Genomic DNA, 19,264 nt, shown 5'->3' on the forward strand with positions numbered 1-19,264 from the left:
TTTCACACCATGCCTTTAGGAAAAGAAACAAAACATTATGAAAACACCTCACCACACACAAAACTGTAAATATTTGTCACTGTTAAATAGTTTACTATTACTGCTGCAGATGTTTAACGCTGACATCCCTTTGAATACTTTCTGTATATGCAATAATACTTTTAAATACAGGATTTTTCTGTTTTTCAAGCCCTCAGCTGTTGGCTTTCAGAGACATAAGTCAAACTTCAATTTTCCAATTAAGGGTCAGGGGAGGAGACAGGCAACCAAACCCCATGCATGTTTTTGGACTATCAAGAGAACCCAGGTTACCCAGAAAGTACTCACACAGTCATAAGGAGGCGCCACACAGAAGGACCTCTGACTAGATTCAAACCCAGGACTGCTGTGAGGGAGCAGTGCTAACCAAATATTATAATTACACATTATAAGCAGCTGAGTTACTAAAATAATAAAATACAAGATTTATTATGCAACTCATAATGTTGTCAGCATTATATTAGTGTCATTACTGCAAAGATGTGGACATGTAGCTTTACATAGTTGTTTCACAGTAAAAATGCACCATGCAAAGAATACTGTGTGCTTTTTCTTGCAAGAGTATGATTGTGTCTATCAAATATTCCCATCATTTTGTTTAGTTCTAAACGATCCAGAAAAAGGAAAACAAACTGCACAAATGAGCCCAGATTGTTGTCCGTTAGTTTTCTGGTGATCAATATAATCAAATACAAGAACTTCACAACAAGTAATTCCTTCTGTCAGTTTATTGAGACAGCCAGCAAATGCTGTGGTCAGAGCTGAAACTCCGATCCTTGTCTAAAATTTTCTTTTCATTAACTCGTGACCACTTCACACAAACACACACAGGCCTATGATTAGTGTCAGGATTGTACATGTGCACCTGAAGCCTCTTGAGAAACTCTCACCATCTATCAGCACCTTTGCTGAATCAGTCCTTCAGCAGGGACCAGGCTTGTGGAAAGCTGCATGCAAGTAAAATAAAAACGTGTGGTGCCCCCTGGTGGCTGAAAAGACTACTAACGCCTAAAAATAATACAATAACTTATCTAAGAACAAGACACCACTGTTCAGCATGTGCAGAGGGCATGGTGGGCTTCCCCTAGCGGCTTCACGTTCTGCACATTTCTCATAATATCTCAGATTAATCTGCACTGAACAGTGCAATAACACTCGTATAGTGATAGAGACTACAAGGTTTCAACAAGCAAGTAAAAATCCCACACATACAAAAATAATGCATTTCTAAAAGCAAAGCACATAGCGATTCTTTGGTTGCTCCTAACTGCTTTCAGTGCAAACATTGGTACACAGTTTACTGTATTTAGCTCATGCTAAATGTCAGGAAGTGCATTTGGTGTAAAACTGTGAGATCAGCTGTGAAGGCAGCTGCTGTGGTGATCCCTTATGACAAAAAAACAGTTGAAAGTAGCTTTTATAGTTGTCGTGTTGACAGTATCTTCAAGGGAGTATCCACAGTATTTCCTATTATTTGGTCCTTTGCATAAAAGTACATTTAGCAAAATACACCACTGTGTTTTGCTTTTTCACTTCCAATACTCACTAAACTCACCTGTCATCGCTCCTAAAAATACAAGCTGTAAGTTCAAGCTGGAGGTTTTAAAAGCTGCAAAAATCAGTTTTTGGTGTCGGCACAAAAAATGTTTCTTTGTAAAGTTAATTTAAACATCCAGCAAGCACACAGTGACATTAGCATCTATTTAGAATTGTGCCTTTAGAGGACTGTAAACATGGATGAGCATTTAAATCATGGATGTAGACAAGCATGTATTCAAAGTATTGATTCAAGCAGCTTTAAAGGCTAACTTTTCATGGACAATTGTTGGTTTTTGATATTTACTCCATTGAAGATACAGTCGCCAACTATGAATCCCAAACTGCATCTTACCACCAGGTGGCAGCAGTGAGAAGAAGAAGACCCCAGAGAGAAAACCATGAAAAATATTGCCAAGTGTACTGCCCATCTTTAGAATTGCTAGTGGCCTTTCTTAAATATTGATTGTAAATGCTCTATACATTTTCCTTTAAAAAAAAAACCTGCTTTACTGTAGGACAGTCTATTTGTAAAAACACAACAATTTAAAAATAATGTAAAACCTTTAAAAAGCAATTAAAACTGTAAACAGACTATGATGTTACAAGTCCATGGCATATGCTGGATCGATCCAGCCCACTTAAATCCCTGTGTATATGTATCACGATGAAGAGATATCAAATAAAGTGAAATTAAGGCTTCGCTGCGCTCAATTGTAATACCACTTTGAACCACAAGATGGTACAGCGAGTTAGTGTGTCATCCAATTATTCAAGCGAGAGTTAGCTCAACATTCACACTGAATTTGTGTTACTATCTTACTTGCCCAGCTATTTTGGTAACTAGAAAAGCACAGGCCATGCTTTAAAAAAAGAAAAACATTAGATTAATCAGGAGTCAAATTGTAAGATAGCAACGCTAAAGATGCTGGTTGGGCTGGACTACTACTCTAAAATTTTCTTATAAAACGCTGCCACCTTGTGGCGAAAGTTCTAATTACATTTTAGAGGGTTTCTGCAAAAAATACCTTTGGCCTTCACCTGCAGCGTAACAGTTACATTCCCTTTGCTGTCTAATAAACTATTTAGCTGCTGTTTCAATTGCACGGATATTATGAAGATGCATTTCAAAGTGTGCACATCACAGAAGCATTGGCTTAATCAGTGAGAAAAGAGCTGCAGATACACTTTGGGATCACACAGGGGCACAGCAGTAAACATCGTGGGCCCCGCTGGAGATCCACTACTTTTCTCCTGCTGGGTTCCACACAACGCTAAAGATGGTGGCCTCCAATGACATCAAGAACCATCTCATCAACCTTGAAACACAGTTAGGACACTTCAGGTTGCAGCTTCTGAGGGGGGAAAAACAAAGAAATTATGTCATATGGATGAAGGAGTGCACCAAAATGCTAGACAATGAAGTCAGTGGAGATGGCGTTAACCTGTTCTTTCAGGGCCTGCATGGATGTGTACTCCATTTGATCCCTCTTCTTCCTGATCCAGTCGGGTTCATCGGGAATCAGGGCTGCCATAATAAACTTGATTAAGATCAGCACGTGCTGCAAAACACACGAAGATAAACATGTCAGGGGTATACACAGAAATGTGTTTGATTAGCTGTTTAGTTCTCTTCTTACCTCCCCAAAAACAGCCAACAGCAGGACGTTCGTGCTGCTCAGGCCGCCCTCGCGACACAGCTCTTGTAACCGTGGCGACAGCAGCAGCAACCAGCAGTTAGAAATAACAGAGACGAAACTCAAGACCTCGAAGGCAACCTGGGACACGAGACAACAACGTGAACTGTTTGCTCATAAACGGGACGAGCGTGACAAAGGTTCTGACCTGCTGACCTGCCACACGCCCATGTTAGCCACAGGAGGGGAGAAGGGCTTGCGGAAGAGGTTGCAGATCTTATAGGCGTCTGATCGGATCTCCGTTATGTTGTTGATGAGCAGCAGCACGGCCGTCAGAGGATACACGCAGGAGAAAAGACTCAAATACCCAAACTGCACCAGGAGCTCTATATATTCTGCAAACAGGCCCTGGGACACCACAGGAAGCTATCACTCTCAGTGTATTATAATCAAACTGTGTTTTATAATGTATTTATTGGCTTTATTCACTGATACTGGCCTGAAAAAATATTTTTAGTTGCTATTGGCCAGATTATATTTTAAATATTTCACCCTATCAGTGCATGCCTAATGTTTTCTATATCCTCACAGGAAAAACAGGCAGGGTTCTCTGGTTCCGGAATTTGTCCTCCTTAGGGTCATCTTCACTCTCTGTCCTGTGGGGGGCGCTGATGAATCTGTCCACCAGGAAAGGTATAACCACCTCTGTCACCTGGTTAACCAGCTGACTCACGATCAACAAAGACGCCAGGCGCTGAAGAAAGTAAAACAAGGAATATAATTCTGCCACCCTTTACTTCTTCCACTTTTCCACTGATTATCTAAAGGAGTTCCCCAGAGCTTCATATTAGGACCACTGCCCTTCTTTCTATATAGAATCATTTTTTTGCAGTTATAGCTTGCTTATCTCTTTCAGTTTATTTACACAGTTAAATGGGTCTGTTTAGCAGACACTGAAATAGCTGTACAGAATATATAATGTTCAACAGAAAGATTTTATTACAAAACAGGTGGGCGGAGTTAGAAACTCTAAATGAAATCTTTTGGCTTCTACCATAAAATGCGCAAGACGTAGGTTACCTTACGAAGCAGGGGCACATCCTGCTTGAAGAAGGCAATGTGGAAGAGCACGGCAAAATTGTTGAAGAAGGTGAACTGAAGGAAGAAAGGAGAACCTGTCAAAGAGGAATCCCTGTACTTTATAAGATAATGGTTCGAAAGGAGAGGAAAGCAGGAACTAACCACCAAAATCTTGGCTGTCAGATGGTTCTCGAAGGCGGACTCCTCTCTGTGGTTTTCTAGAGGGACGCAGTAAAAGCATTTCATTAAATGTGCAGGATTTCTATCCTAAAAATTGCCAACACACATACGGTTCAAATGAGAAACATCTCCACTGCATTAACAAACTCATGGGTCTGTATTCTCCTTGCAGTTCAGTCTCACTCACCATATTCAGTCAGACTCTGCGCCACGTTCCTGTAAACATTTCCTAGCATGTTTGTGTAAACGATGTGAAGCACTGAGGGTATGTAGAGCAAAGCCTGAGACAGCAGGGAGTTCCAGTCTTTGTGTAGCTGTTTCACCTGGGCCTCCCCCCAGTAGAAACACATCATACCGAGTACCACTAGCCCTGCAGGAGGAGGCGGGACAGGCATTTCATCTTTTACTGCTAAATCTTTGCAGAATCAGAGAAAATAGAGCAAAAAACATTTCTGCACCTACCTAGAAACAGCCCCACAACTGGGACCGACACCAGCACCATGCGCAGGTCTCTCTTCCATTCAGGGAAAAGAGGCTCCACGCGACCTGTAACGGGGTTTACGCCGAGGTCACCGTAGAAATTGGGCCGAGGCTCTGCAAAACGCTCTGCGAGGTTCATGGTCCCCCAGCGGTACGACAACGAGGAGCTCCGGCGTTTCCACAGCTCCATGAACACCGTGGACCAGATCATGCTGAACATCGCCTGAAGCATGTGGCCGCTGATCATCGGTCCTGAGTCATCATCATTAATTATGACCTTCGATCCCGAGACCGAATCCACCATTTCCTTCTTAACCTCACCTGTGATGACAGGAAGAGTTTTGTGTCCTGTCAGTGACATCCATACAGCGGGGCATCTCATGTTTAATAACTGGATTTAATCAGTCTGGAATCACTGGTCTTTGTGGGAGAAGATAGGACTTTAATGAAAAGGTGGGAAAAAGCCAACAACAGTCCTGCTTCAGACTGTTTCCAATTCATATAAGTTCACTTCTTCTTACAGAAAACATTTACTTTGAGCATTAGTTGTATTTTAAGTCAATTCGAGTCACTCCAGTGACAGTGAAGTAACAGGAAGTAACCTCGGGCAGAATCAGGCTCAGGGGGATGAGGGTAGGAACAGAAGACAATTCTGTGTAGGTGTTTTCTTCTTTGAAGCACAGTATTTTATACTGTATATGGTAAAACAGCATATTTCTTACCTGAAAACTACAATTTATGAAAACAACTAATAAAAATCACCATAAAACTTCCACAACTGGTTTCTGAAATAATTCTTAAAAAGTAAACTCTCATCTTGACATGTTTCTATTAAATATTAATACAAACTTCCAACAGAAGAAAGAAATGTAGTAAAAAGGGTCTGCCACTGTGCTTTGTGTTTAATTACTGGCCGTGGGAACTGCATACATAACTGTTTTGTCTGTGTTAGGTTCTCATGGTTGTCTAAGGAGCTTGAAAAGAAAGCAACTGGACTTCTTTAAGTTTCGTGAAGACGTTTCACAGCTCATCTTAGAGGCTTCTTCAGTTCTAAAACCAAATGGTAACATGACAGGGTGATGCACGGTTTCACAGCGACTTCACCCGAAACCGCTGCTGTTAATGACTCATGCCTTTTTTCACACCTTGGCTCCAGTGTCAAGTCACATGATTAATAGGTCAACAAACCTCTTAAGGGACAACGCCCACCTGGGCTTTGACTCTCCACCATTTGATTTTAGAACTGAAGAAACCTCTTTTATAGTAGATAAAGTCCTTTATTTCGGACAGTTTTTCTCTATTACTCAAAAAGAACAAATATATATCATATATTATAAGTGGCCCATTATATAAAGTAATAATTAGAGAATTAGAGAATTTGTAAAAAATGTTTGGAATCATGTATGCTTTTCGTTCCACTTCTCACGTGTACACCACTTTGTATTGGTCTTTCACGTGGAATTCCAATAAAACTGATTCATCTTGTGGCTGTAATGTGACAAAATGTGGGAAAGTTCAAGGGGGCCGAATACTTTTGCAAGCAACTGTATAAGCATGTTGTTTTTGAGTGCCAAATACATCATAAAGGCCATATGTGGATAAATCCACACACCTACCTGAGAAGTATGAGATGGCCAGGCCCAGTATTGCAGGTGTGAGCAAAGACCAGGTGTAGAAATCAAGGAAGCTGAAGTAAAACGCCACAGCGCTTCCAAAATAGTCATTGACTGAATCTAATAAGTTAGACAGAAATATCTGGTGTGAGCACATCCACGCAGCCATCGATTATGAATCTTAATACGTTCCAGGAGTGACAAATGCATGTAATGTAAGATTTTTACAGCTATTTGAATGAACAAAACTGCACGCAAGCTTAAAAGCAGTGTGTTGTATTTCCACCCACCAAGTGGCTGAGCCAGCTGATTTCCCGAGTACCAGGCTTCACCGAGGTCCTTCAGTTTTTTTCGGTTGTGGAGGGGAAACGTGTCCACAACAACACCGGCTGAGGAAAGCTTCTGCCCTGCAACATCACTCAGTGTCATCACATCGAATCTCTTCAACCCAGGATGACTTGAAGACTTAAAAATAATCATAATCCCTAAACTGTACATATAAGCACATCTGAGGGAAGCAGTTCAGATCAGCGAGAAACTTTGCCATTCATATGCCAGTCCCACAAACCAAAGAAGAATAACTGCACATAAAGCCGCAGCTAAAAGTAGGTCCTAAGCAAAAGTGATGTTCATTACAAATAGGGATGGGTACCGGTATCCGTACCGGTAGTAACATAAACGGTAGTAACCAGACCGAAAAGCAGCGCACATGCTTTATTTCGGTGCTTTTTTTTCCTGAGATGTCATACACTTTGAATTCTAGCCAATCTTTTTATGTTTCTGAGGATAGTAGGCGGGCCCAGGTACGTACGTTCTTTTAGAGCAGAGCTACAGATTAAAAATGCCCAAGGTGAAGCGGTCAAAAGTCTGGCTGTACTTCACAGCAAAATATGTAAACTCAGCAGCCTGCAACAAGTGCTTTAAGGTGATACTGTGATACTGTCAAAGGAGGTAACACCTCAAATCCGATGAAACACCTGGCGACGCATAGCGTTTTTTTTTTAAAAGCCAAAAAATGCGCCATATTTGATAGCTTGCTGCGAGACCTCACACCAAGCACATCTACTGCGGCTGCCAGTGTAGCAGAAATGATGAGGATGATGATGCAGCAGCAGCCGTTCTTCTCTGCGTGAGTAGCTTAATGTTGTTGGTGTGTAATTTACGTTGAGTAGGCTAACCACGTTATTACATTAATGCATGTAAGGTGAATTAGCAAACATCATCGTAGTTACATGCGGCTGTCTTCTTGTTTAATGGCAGATACTCCCTTCACCCTGGCCAAAAAGGCTAAAATGACCAAAGAAAAAGTGGAAAACAGTTAAACATGAGAGGTTTTTGGACAAAGTTTGTGTTTTTTCCATTGTTTAAGCACTGCTTCCAGCCAAGAGTGATACCATATATGCCCCATAGCTGCAGAAAAGGCTAACATTGTTATATTTTTACAAAAAAAACAGCTGAACATGAGAGGTTTTTGGACCAATTTTGTGTTCTCCATTCTTTAAGCACCGGTTTGAGCACCGTTTAAGCACCAACACCGTTTCAATAGTACCGGTTTGGCACCGGTATCGGATAAAACCTAAACGATACCCATCCCTAATTACAAACTAAACTAATTATTAGACCAGCCACAAATTAAGTCATGAAAGCCTTGAAAATCCATAAACCTTTGTAGGGTTGCAGCTGTATTAGCCCACAGCTGGAAGGGGGTCCTGGCAAACGCACCATGATGATAAATGACTTAAGAAAAATTACTAACACACACGTGGATGTTGTTTCTTCACACTGAAAACATGACAAAAGCACAAACCACACTCACAGATGTTGTCTCTTTTTTGCAGCATGCGGCTCTCAGGCAGGCCGGGTATCCTCAGGTCCCTCTGCACCCGCAGTCCATCCAGCTCATACTTCACTATGTACTGTCGCTCCGCCAGCGTGAGAAACACCTCCATGTTATCTGTCACACACATGAACAGAGATGCATTAAACAAACGCACATAGAGATTAATCTTTTTTTTCCTTGACCCCAGAAAGCATTTAAAGGTCAAATAGTGAAGATTTTAATGAAATCCCACATTTATTTTGTACAATACGTGAGTGCACAGTTTAACAAAGTTTTAAAGGTATTATAAAAGATCAATCTAAGCAGATACAGGAGATTTGTGCAAAAGGTCAAGCTCAGATTGTAACATCAGATGACCCTCGCTGTCATGCTAAAACATCCAAAAAATGCATTAGCTGGCCTTTTCACAATAAAGTGTTTTCTAATGGTTCAGTTGGTTCAAGTAGACTGGTGAATGTTTTTCCATTATCATCCTTTGAATCAGCATACTCAAAAATCAATCGGAATCGCTTCAACGTTTACCCATGATGCTTTTCCTGACTTTCTGTCATCTGTTACAGCTTTGTCAAACTGAGGAACTGAAACTGCTTGCTGAAGTGAAAGAGCTACATCAAGACGCAACAGCAGACAAATGAGGATTATTTTGAGCTGTGCATCATGCAAAGCTACTGTAGTGGAATCCACGAAGAAAAATAAGGAGCTCAAATTGAGCACAGTAGTAAGAAGCTCACTCAACTGTTCGAATGCTCTTTGAACCCACACGAGTAATGAAAGAACACAGACTGGACTTTGTACTGTGAACACCTGCCAGAGTGTTTGTGCAAGTCATTTTATTATTTTTAGGAAGCTACTATTAGAGAGGAAATTCATGCAAAATAAATAATTGTGGATATTCCTAAATCGTTCTTGGATACAGTGCTCTAATAAGTCTCCCTAAGCTCTACAGGGTACTTCCTAATGTCTTGTTTAACCATGTAAAGTGTGCTCCCCCAAAGCTGCTCCACTGCACCTGAATCTTTAAAGTTGTCTCTGTCATTGTAGGAGAAGGCCTCCATGTCCCCGCTGCGGTAAGTCTTACAAAGACCCAACTCTTCAGCGGCTCGTAGTAACGTGCAGCGGGGGGCCGAGACCACGATGATATCACCGCTGGCGTCCTCACCCGGGTGGGCCAGTAATGCAGCACCTGTTCACAGTGAAGCAATGGTTAAACGGGGACAAAGAGCTGAAAAACCTTAAACATCCTTACACTCAGGAATGAGAGAATCAATTCAGTCTAAAACACGTGCAGTGCTGCGAAGAAGCATCTCCTCCCCATCCTGATAGCTTAATTTTTCCATATTTGTCACATTTACATATTTCAGATCATTAAGATAACCTGAGTCAATAAAAAATGCACTTTTTAAATTATGATTTTATTTATTAATAGAAAAAAAATCTAAAAAATCTATTTTAAAAAAGTAAATCACAAATCATCTGTGATTAACCCCATTTCTTGGAAAGCCGAGTGATATGTTTGTAGCTTGAACCTATTCGCTGGAACGTTGAAGACAATATAATTACACAGCAAGCAAGACACGAAGTAGGCAAAGTTCTTCATGTTTCTCGTGCACGGGAGAGAACCGGACAAACGCCGTTCCTTCGCTTGACCCCAGTTGCTCTCGTCCGCTCCCCCGTAACACTGCTCTTTTATTGAGGTTACATGAATATGCATAGGTTCATTAACATATGACGTCTACATACAAACAAAGAGTACCTTGCCTGTGTGTGTGTGTGTGTGTGTGTGTGTGTGTGTGTGTGTGTGTGTGTGTGTGTGGGGTCAGAGTGTGACCCCATAAATAACTTCCCTAAACCTGCTGGTCTGGAAGTCCAACAGTTCATCTAAACAAAAGGCACTTGGCCTAAAACAGATAAAGCCACGTTTATCCTGCCATAAAACAATAAGACAAGGTACGACCTCTTCCCATGCTCCCAGGATGTAGGTGTGCATTCCAGTGTGGAATACACACCAAGCCTTTGCAGCCTGCTAAAGATCACACATCCTATCACTACACAATTGATTATACACCTCTAAGCATATATGGTTAAATATTTCTAAGCATAAATGACAATCAACAATACAAAACCTAACATTGAGTACACTTTCGCTAGCCACGCCCAGGCCTGCCAGACCTGTCGAATCAAGAAATAATTTAAATAGAACCTGTCTGACAAAGTGAAGGAGCTAAAAGATCTAAAAAAGCAACGCATCATGCAACGATCTAAATAAATAACTGAAAAACAATGGCACTGGAAAGGGTTACAGCAGGGGTAGGCAACTCCAGGCCTCGAGTGCCGGTGTCCTGGAGGTTTTAGATGTGTCTTTGATCCAACACAGCTGATTTAAAGGGCTAAATGACTACTCAGCATTTCTTGAAGTTCTCCAGAGGCCTGGTAATGAACTAATCATTTGATTCAGGTGTGTTAACCCAGGGTGCAATCTAAAACCTGCAGGACACCGGCACTCGAGGCCTGGAGTTGCCTACCCCTAGGTTACAGAGTCATTTCTAAGGCTTTGGGACTCCAGAGAACCACGGATATAAGAAACGTGGAACAGCGGTGAACCTTCCCAGGATTGACCAGCCAATCAAAATCACTCCAAGAGCACATCAACGACTCACAGGAGGTCACATAAGAGCCCTATACAAATATTTTAAGAACTGCAGGTCTCACTTGAATCAGTTAAGGTCAGAGTTCATGTTTCAACAAGAAGAAAGAGACTTGGCAAAAATTGCATCCATGCTAGTGTTGACCACGAAGAAGACAAAGGCTCGTCTCACATTTGCCAAAAAAAAAAAACTCTTGATGATTCCCAAATATTTTAGGGAAATATTCTGTGGACTGATTAGACAAAAGCAGAACTTTAAGGGGCTTTTTGAAGATTGCTGAAGGAATTTTTGTCCCAATCTGAAAGATTTATTGCAAATGCTGTTGAAGTTCTTGCTGCCAAAGGTGGCACAACCAGTTACTGGGTTTAGAGGGCAGTTCCTTTTTACACAAGGCCACTTTTTTCCTTTAATAAATGAATTTAGAAATTGCACTTTGTACTTACTCAGGCCATCCTTGTCTAATAATAAAACTGGTTTTTCTCGCTGCACCATAAAGCACGAATGTTCATCCTTTCATACAGATTTCCCCAACCTTTCCCAACTTTGTGGCCCCTGCTAGAATTTCAGTAAGGTGTTATGTGGAGATGAGTTTGTCTAGTTTGCATAGCATTGCTTCAACACAAAACACTGCAAAGAGTCGTGGACAGAGCAGTTTTTATCCATTCGTCCAAACATCTTTAGTTGCCATAACAATGATAACAAAGTGAAAGAACATAAATATTATTATCTTAAAGAGTAGTTTCTTTGTGTCTGTGTGTTTATCTGATATGACATGTGGTTTATGGCTGGCATATGCTTTCTGTGCAGCCATGTCAGACATTTTCATAGGAGTCATTTAAATGCATTTATCTGACATGTAGCTTGGAAATGCAAATTCAATCAAATGTTTAAAGAGTAGCAATGTTTCCTGGAAATGATTCTCCTATTACGTTCATTCCTGGCACAAGAGAAATCCTCATAAATGTTTGATCCGCATGCTTTTTCTTTGAAAGCGAGTTTCCAATCGATGCAGAAACTGAAGTGAGCTCTGTGCTGTTGCTGATATCTGAGCCCTCACCTCCATCTTTCTGAGGAGCTCCAATCACCTTGATGAGCCAGCGCTTCGTCTCGGGGCCGACTTTCCCGCCAAGCTTCACCAGAACCAGCGGCTCCACCCGCTCTGAGAAGCAGCAGGGGCAGCTCACTTTGGTCCAGCCGGATCCAGCAGACGGTTTGCTCAGCAACTTTCCTCCTTTTTCATCTTTAGCCTCCAGCTGTTTGGCTGAATCACCGCAGCCCCCAGCTCCACCTTCATCAGCGCCTGCCTTACTCATGATAAGACTGGACACAAATGACAATAAAACGGTATGTTAACTGGTGCTCTTACCCTCAGTGCTAACATCGCCACCTTATTCCCCTTATTTAGTCACACTAGCTTCGTGGCTCAAGGGTCAGCAGTGACAACTGTGACAGACTGTTCACGGTCTCCAGAGGTAAAGAAGACTGATCATGGTGATCGCCACAAAATTAACCGTACCCAGAGGATAAATGCCTAATGACTGTATAACAAAAACCGCCAGCAGGCTAAAGTTTCAGCATGTGCATCCTGTAAAGATCACAAGGCTGTGGTTAGCTATAGACAGCTCACAGACACTGATCCTCAACTTTTCATTTAAGGTCAAAAAGTTATTTTTCAGATTTAATTGGTGACTAAATACACACACAACTAATGACATTTGTATCAACCTCAGCTATACTTGTGTGTTAACACTGTCACTGTGAGCAGACTAGCCTTACTGACCACTCAAAACACTTTAGAGACTACACAAGTCACATTTAACCACACATACATACAGAACTTTATTTACCTCATATTCATGGGTACTTTAGAATTATAATTAACGCCATACATATATCTGGACAGTGGGAGAAAGCCAGAACACACAGTGGAAATTCACGACAGTGGGAAGGAAAAACACCCTTTTAACAGGAAGAAGGGGAGGAAGACAGGACCAAAAGCATACTGTGGAAGAGAACCAGAGATGAATAATAACTAATGATTAAATGCAGAGTGTGTGTGTATACCCATATAATACGTGGAGAAAAAAAAGGTGAGTGAAGAAGAAACACTCAGTGCATCATGGGAAACCCCCAGAAGCCCCAGCAGCCTAGGCTTATTGCAGTGTAACTAAGGGAGGATTCAGAGTCACCTGATCCAGCCCTACAGTGACAAATGCTTCAGGAAATCATTCCTACCATTCACTTTAAAACTGAATCATAACTCTTGTTTCTGTGACAGGTGAACATACCTGTGAGACATGAGACTGCACACAAATATCATCCTGCAGCTGTAGCACATTACTTCCCTCCTGTGATCAATAAAGTATCTAACTAAACATATACTTCAAAAGTAGCATAAATAAAGTTAAATGCAGCGTTTTTTATAATGCAGGACAAGATGGAGGCGTGTTATTTATCATATTAAGTGACTCCACTGAGACCTTTTACAACGCATTATTTACACCATGAGTACAATAATATAACAGCTTATTTATTGCTAGCGTATGTTTATGCATCAGCTATTACATTATGGTAACTACCAGGCAAGCAAGGGAGGTTTTAGATTTGCATGTGAGGCTCACCACGTCATTTTGCAGACATCTGCATGCTTTGGCTGTCATTTCAGTTACTTGGTGAACTCTTAAAATACGAACTTCCTACAAATGCTGCAGTTTCTTGGGTGGAAGCTGTGGTTATATCAGCTCTAACAACGTTTAAAGAAAAATAGCTTCCTCTATTTTCACTGTATCTGCACTTGAACACACACTGACCAAGAGATACGCTTAGTGAGGACGTAACTGAAAGCAGTAGAGCACTTCCTGTGACTGAGTTATGTTTGTGCAGGCGGGGAAAGTGACAGAGAAGCATTCAGCGGTAAAACAGAGGATGAGTCAGGAAAATACAGCACCTGGCAGGGCGGGGATGATGAGGTTATGGTCTCCAGTCCTAAAGCAGTAGCCCCTCCAAACTCCTGTTTCAGCACACACACAAACACACACACACACACAACAGTGGACATGAAGGCAACAACTGATGAGCTGTTGTGAAAAAGAGCAGCACACTCTCAGCCTTGCACACACTTACCCAGCCTCAGCTTCAGGTTCCTTCCAGCTTCCTGTCTATTAATTTTTAGGTGTGTGTGTCTGAATCTATTGCAGGAATGCGGAGAAACTTCCCAGAGGCCACAGGGTGTGGAGGGTTGTTTGGTTTCTATTCAGGCTCCTCCCTCCTGTCTGCTCACTGTTACACTGCTGCAGCCGCACCCCAAGGTCCTACTGCACCTCTGCTGCTGTGTTAAAAACAGACAAACCTACAGATGTTCAGACGGTTTGGGGGTTGAAGCTAACCTATAGCGCTGGCTTTGAATATTCCAAAGAATAAAGTCTTGAAAAAGAAATGCGTGAGTAAATCTGTGAAAACACAGAAACAGGATCTTATGCAACAGAAACACGAGGCACACAGAAGTGTACACAGTAGGCTGCTGACACAAAGATTTTGTTGTTGTCCTCCTACAACACCAGAACCATAACATTGAAGACACAGAGCATGCGTGGGTAAGGTTTTAATGCAAATTTGGAGCCAATCAGATTCTCTCAACCTGGATCAGTCAATTCAATTCAGTATAGCGCCAAATCACAACAGCAGTCACCTCCAGGTGCTTTATATTGCAAGGTAAAGACCCTGCAATGATACAGAGAACCCCAACAATCACTTTAGCATTGGGGTAAGTGGGAACGAAAAAGTCCTTTTTAACAGGAAGAAACCTCCCAGAATCAGGCTCAGGGAGGGCGAGCCACCTGCTGCCACTTGTGGGCGAGGGGAGGGAGACAGGTTAAAAGACTCTGTGGAAGGAAAACCAGAGATTAAGTGATCTAAGTTGGCAAACCAGCCTTTAGTCAAGACCCCAGATCAATGAGGTGAAAGTGAAAGTCTAACTAAGGAAACATTAAGACTGAAGGCTTCATTTTGAGGTCAAAAGCTACTCTCTCATCCTTCAAATGGAAATTGTATTCTGTGAAATATTGTGATTGCAGCGGTGGACTGGGGCTACCTGCATTTTACTAATGGTGTTCTTGTAAAACAGGGAAGAGATTATCAGCAGATTAATCGGTAACCAATAGCTACAGAGTAGCAAAGATTAGTTAAAATGATCTCCACTGATCAAACAAACAATAAAAAGCTGCTTACGCACAACGATGCTACTCGAATTAGATTGTTATTAGGTTATAACATGGTGCAAACAGTCCGTAAGTGTTAATAATTATGGCTTATATTGGCGTGACTGTCCCTGTGACAGATGGGCAACCTGTTTAGAGTGTACATGTTCCTGAGAGCCTCAGTGCACAGGACACAACCATGAACTGTGAGCTGCTGTCAAGTATCTGTTTTCTTTCATAAAACACCCTTTTTTAAAAAAATAAATAAATTAGGGCAGAAATAACCCTGCACACCCTGCTTCTTGTGTTCAAATTAATCCACACATGCAGTGAATACACGGTCATTTTATTAGGTACACACTGACAGTATTAGATTGGATGCCTTTTTCTTCAGTCTTCCTGGTATATAACAACTAAGGCATGATGATCACACGGTCGCTGCAGATTTGTTGGTTTCACACCCCTAATGTGAACCTCCTGTTCCACCATGTCTTTAAGGTGCTCTGTTTGATTGATGTATGTTGACTGTCGAGGCCATTTGAGTGCAGTGAACTGCTTATCGTGTTCAGAAAAGTAGTTGCTTAATGATTAAACTAGATGATTAAATAATTTATAGGAAGTTGTTTGGCCCCAAAGTGTACCAAAAAAACATTACTACACCACCACCCTAAAACTTTAAGACAGAAAGGATCCGTTTTTTCATGTTGTTAACGCCACATTCTGTCCGAATTTGTGTCTGAAAGTGTTGCAATAGAAATCGTGACTCATCACACAGCGCAAAGTTTTTTCACCCTTTTGGTGTACAGCTTTTGTGAGCCTCTGAATTACAACCACAGGTTCCTGTTCACAGCTGACCGGAGGAACAGAAAGACTGCGTGCTGTTCTGCTTCAGGGCTTGATGTGTTGTGCATTCGGAGATGCTCGCCTGCAAACCTTGGCTGTAAGGACTTTGAGTTACTTTTGCTTTTCTTTTAGCTCAAAGGGATCCAGATATTTTACTGTGACCGCTGACATGAACAACCACGTCACATTGAAAGTCTTTTGAACCCCCCCAAAACATCTCTACATTCAGAGGCAAAAGCAACACCTCAGTTTTTAAAATATAAGATTAAAAGATTCAAATACTCCACCCTTCATCTCTTACAATGTAATTTAAAGTCATCATCCATCATCACGCATCACGGTTGCAGAATGGAAGCCACCACAATCAGCGAATAAAAATAAAAAACTGGACAGGCCAACATCAGAAATATACAGATATTTATTTACAAATACCTTTGCATTTGCATGGACTTAAAAATTCCAAAACAAAAGTTAAGACATGAAAGTAAACAAATTTAGGAATTTTTTTTTTTTGCAGCAAAATTTAGCACAAGAGAAAAATTTCACAAGTTAGAATCATATTTGCTGTTTTTCCATTCTTACCATATAAATATACATAAATAAGATCGTTTTTTTTTTTTTTAAATTTAACTCCAACAAGTGGAATCATTTCACTTTGCCTAGCAGCATCATGTCTTATCATTATTATTAGAACCATCAGCATAACAGACATTAAAAACATTCTTTAGGTTCTTTTTGATGAGTTAATGCTTTCTGCACAAAGTCTTGAACATTCATAATCATCATAATCACAGCTAAAGATCAACAGATATTTGTAGACAATGACACATTTTGGTGCTAAATCAGTTAATAAATCCACTCATCTCGTCATAGTGGAAACATTTTGGGGTCCCTCAGCCCTCTTTAGGTTTACACTTCACTGTTATTGCTGCAGAGAATTTGTATAAAAATAAATGAAACAATTATTTATTTATTTTTTAAAAAAGAGGAGTATAAATGGTGTTAAGGTTCTGCATTACAAATCTTCTTGAATGGTTAAAACTCAGATGGATTAGATTACATACAGCTGTATGTACACTTTTATAAGTGGAAGTATTTATTCAAGCTAGAAAAGTAGATAAAAAATAAATTTCCTGCAGCAGCAGTATGTTCTTACTGTTCTTCAGTTATTCATGTAAAGAGTGCGAATTAAGTTTGTTCTACTTCACTTATCGGCGTTGTCGGGCATTTTTCAGGAGACATTTTGCGGATCCACCAGTCAGTGTCAAGACTTCCTGCTGTAAAGTCAGATTTGTTGATTTATCGTCATCCTAGGGAGGGTCTGCAGGGCCAAAATAAACCACCGACTTTAAAGTCGTCCTATTATGCTTTCCCTAATTTTCTGTAATATTTGTGCCGTTACAGAGGTTCGTACCCATGTGCAAGTGATCCATGAGACAGAAGCTCAGGCTTCAAACTACCCTAAACATTCAAGTTTCAGATAGCTTTCCTTTACTCCTGGCTCTGTATGATGTCATAGAGAGGAGATATCCCTTATATATATTCAACTAAGGAACACAGCTCTGAGAGGCATCCAATCAGAAGAAAGTTGGCTTTAAGAGGAGGGGATAAGAGAGCTAAGATGGTTTGTTAGTATAATGTAAATAAGCATTAGTTTGACGTGTGAGTCATGCCAAGCTACACTTGAAACATGGTGTTAGAAGTTGCATTATAGGTCCCCTTTAAAAGCAAGTAATCTCTATGTCAAGATTACTTTTAGAAAATAACACTTCCAAAAATCTGTGACCTTTGACCCCAAGCTCCCCACAGCAGGAAATCAGACAGCCTGGCTTCATGCCTTCAGATTTGTCCCCCGTCACCCTGACAACCACACTCACTCTCTAACATATAGTCAACCTGACAAAATGAAGACTGTGCGATTAAAGAATCTCCTCTACTGTACAAAGCTTCATACAAAATATTATTTTTACATCTTTGTTGAATTATTAATGAGGAAAAAAATAAAAAGATGGAAATATTACAGACTTGCAAAAATATATCTCCACAGGGGTTTCAGACATTCTGAACTCTGCTTTTACATCACATTAACAGTACATGGAATTAGCCTCCTACAGTATAAACTCACTCCTGCAGATTTGGTGATAATAAGTTAAACGTATCTCAGCAAAAACAAATGTGAAACTGAAGGTTTTCCAGGCACGGCTGCTTCTTAAATCAAGCGAACCCAAATGTGGTGGAGGGAACTTTTGTGATTTGTTAGCAGGGCAACAGTTTATAGCAGCGTAGCAGAGAAAAGTGACAGTGACAAGGAATATGTAAGCTGTAGATGATGCGAAGGCGGGAAGAAGCCTTTTTCCTCAGTAGATTAAATAGTTAGCGTACTCTCTCTCAATCTCTGTCACACTTTCTCTCTCACATGCACTCTTTCTAATCATCTCTCACCCCCTCCGCTCCACCCGTCTTCAACATTCACCTACCATCTATCACTTGCTGTTACCTCTTGAACAGTGTGCGTTTGTGAGCTGTGTGAGCATTGTGCTGTCAGATTAGTAATTTTAATCACAGTTGTCCCCCTGTATGATTTTAGACTAAAAGATTAAATCTAATTCAAATTGACCACATGCATCACAAAAGAGATTTTTCTTTCCACGGCCCCCTCCCAGCTGTATGCGGCGACATTCTGAGTGGTGATCAGGTGATAGGTTGGTGTTGGTAAAGCACAGGGGGCAGATTTCTTAAATGAAAACAGAAGAAGAAGTAGTAGAAGGAAAAAATGGCACTGAAAGCCCTCACATCTTAGTGGAAATGATCACAGTGAGTAAATAGTGCAGGCAGGTTGACACACACCCAGGTGACTGAGCTTAAGGTAATATTGTGGTGCTGGTTAATGTGTTACACAGAGTATTAATGGACTGGATGCAGTGGCCCTGAAGTTCCTCCTAGTCTGTGGAAGTTATATGGCTGCAGAGATGTAAATAAGGAGTTGGGATGGTTGGAGAAGGCAGGCTGGGGGCTAAAAGAGGGTGGTTGACAAGTCCTGTGGCCCTTCGGGGGAGCCGTTTCCATGTCAGAATTTTTCATCAGGGATGGTTGTGTTGAAGGGGTGGTCCCAGAATGTGGTGGTGATCCCGAAACCTGGTGAGAAAAATAAAGATCCCCATCAGAAAAAGAAAGA

General features: G+C 41.0%; 2 protein-coding genes across 2 annotated transcripts in view; both read right to left on the minus strand.

The window, feature by feature from the left end:
* Nucleotides 1–752: 752 nt before the first annotated feature.
* ano10b (anoctamin 10b) lies at nucleotides 753–14,559 on the minus strand. The gene is made up of 16 exons (XM_004564630.4): nucleotides 14,174–14,559; nucleotides 13,998–14,060; nucleotides 12,108–12,370; nucleotides 9,415–9,588; nucleotides 8,382–8,519; nucleotides 6,856–6,972; nucleotides 6,569–6,685; nucleotides 4,935–5,273; nucleotides 4,660–4,842; nucleotides 4,455–4,510; nucleotides 4,293–4,367; nucleotides 3,802–3,966; nucleotides 3,429–3,620; nucleotides 3,216–3,353; nucleotides 3,021–3,137; nucleotides 753–2,930 (listed from the first exon to the last, which is right to left on the minus strand). The coding sequence occupies exons 3-16, from the start codon at nucleotides 12,361–12,363 to the stop codon at nucleotides 2,907–2,909; spliced, it is 2,091 nt and encodes a 696-aa protein (XP_004564687.1). The 5' UTR covers nucleotides 12,364–12,370; nucleotides 13,998–14,060; nucleotides 14,174–14,559; the 3' UTR covers nucleotides 753–2,906.
* Nucleotides 14,560–16,489: 1,930 nt separating this feature from the next.
* fa2h (fatty acid 2-hydroxylase) overlaps nucleotides 16,490–19,264 on the minus strand; it is a 44,414-nt gene continuing 41,639 nt past the window's right edge. Inside the window, exon 7 of the mRNA XM_004564629.5 lies at nucleotides 16,490–19,224. Within this exon, the coding sequence (XP_004564686.2) occupies nucleotides 19,157–19,224 (68 nt within the window). The 3' untranslated portion in view covers nucleotides 16,490–19,156. The remainder of the gene's footprint in view (nucleotides 19,225–19,264) is intronic.

Source organism: Maylandia zebra, linkage group LG7 (genome assembly GCF_041146795.1).
Source record: "Maylandia zebra isolate NMK-2024a linkage group LG7, Mzebra_GT3a, whole genome shotgun sequence".
NCBI classification, from domain to species: Eukaryota; Metazoa; Chordata; class Actinopteri; order Cichliformes; family Cichlidae; genus Maylandia; species Maylandia zebra.

Excerpts from the sequence above, each read along its gene's own strand:
- ano10b (XM_004564630.4), bottom strand. The coding sequence starts at position 12,363 with ATGAGTAAGGCAGGCGCTGATGAAGGTGGAGCTGGGGGCTGCGGTGAT. Across the intron at positions 8,520-9,414 it reads AGACAACTTTAAAGATTCAG|ATAACATGGAGGTGTTTCTC; the intron begins GTGCAGTGGAGC and ends TGTGTGTGACAG. Across the intron at positions 4,368-4,454 it reads TGACAGCCAAGATTTTGGTG|TTCACCTTCTTCAACAATTT; the intron begins GTTAGTTCCTGC and ends TTCTTCCTTCAG.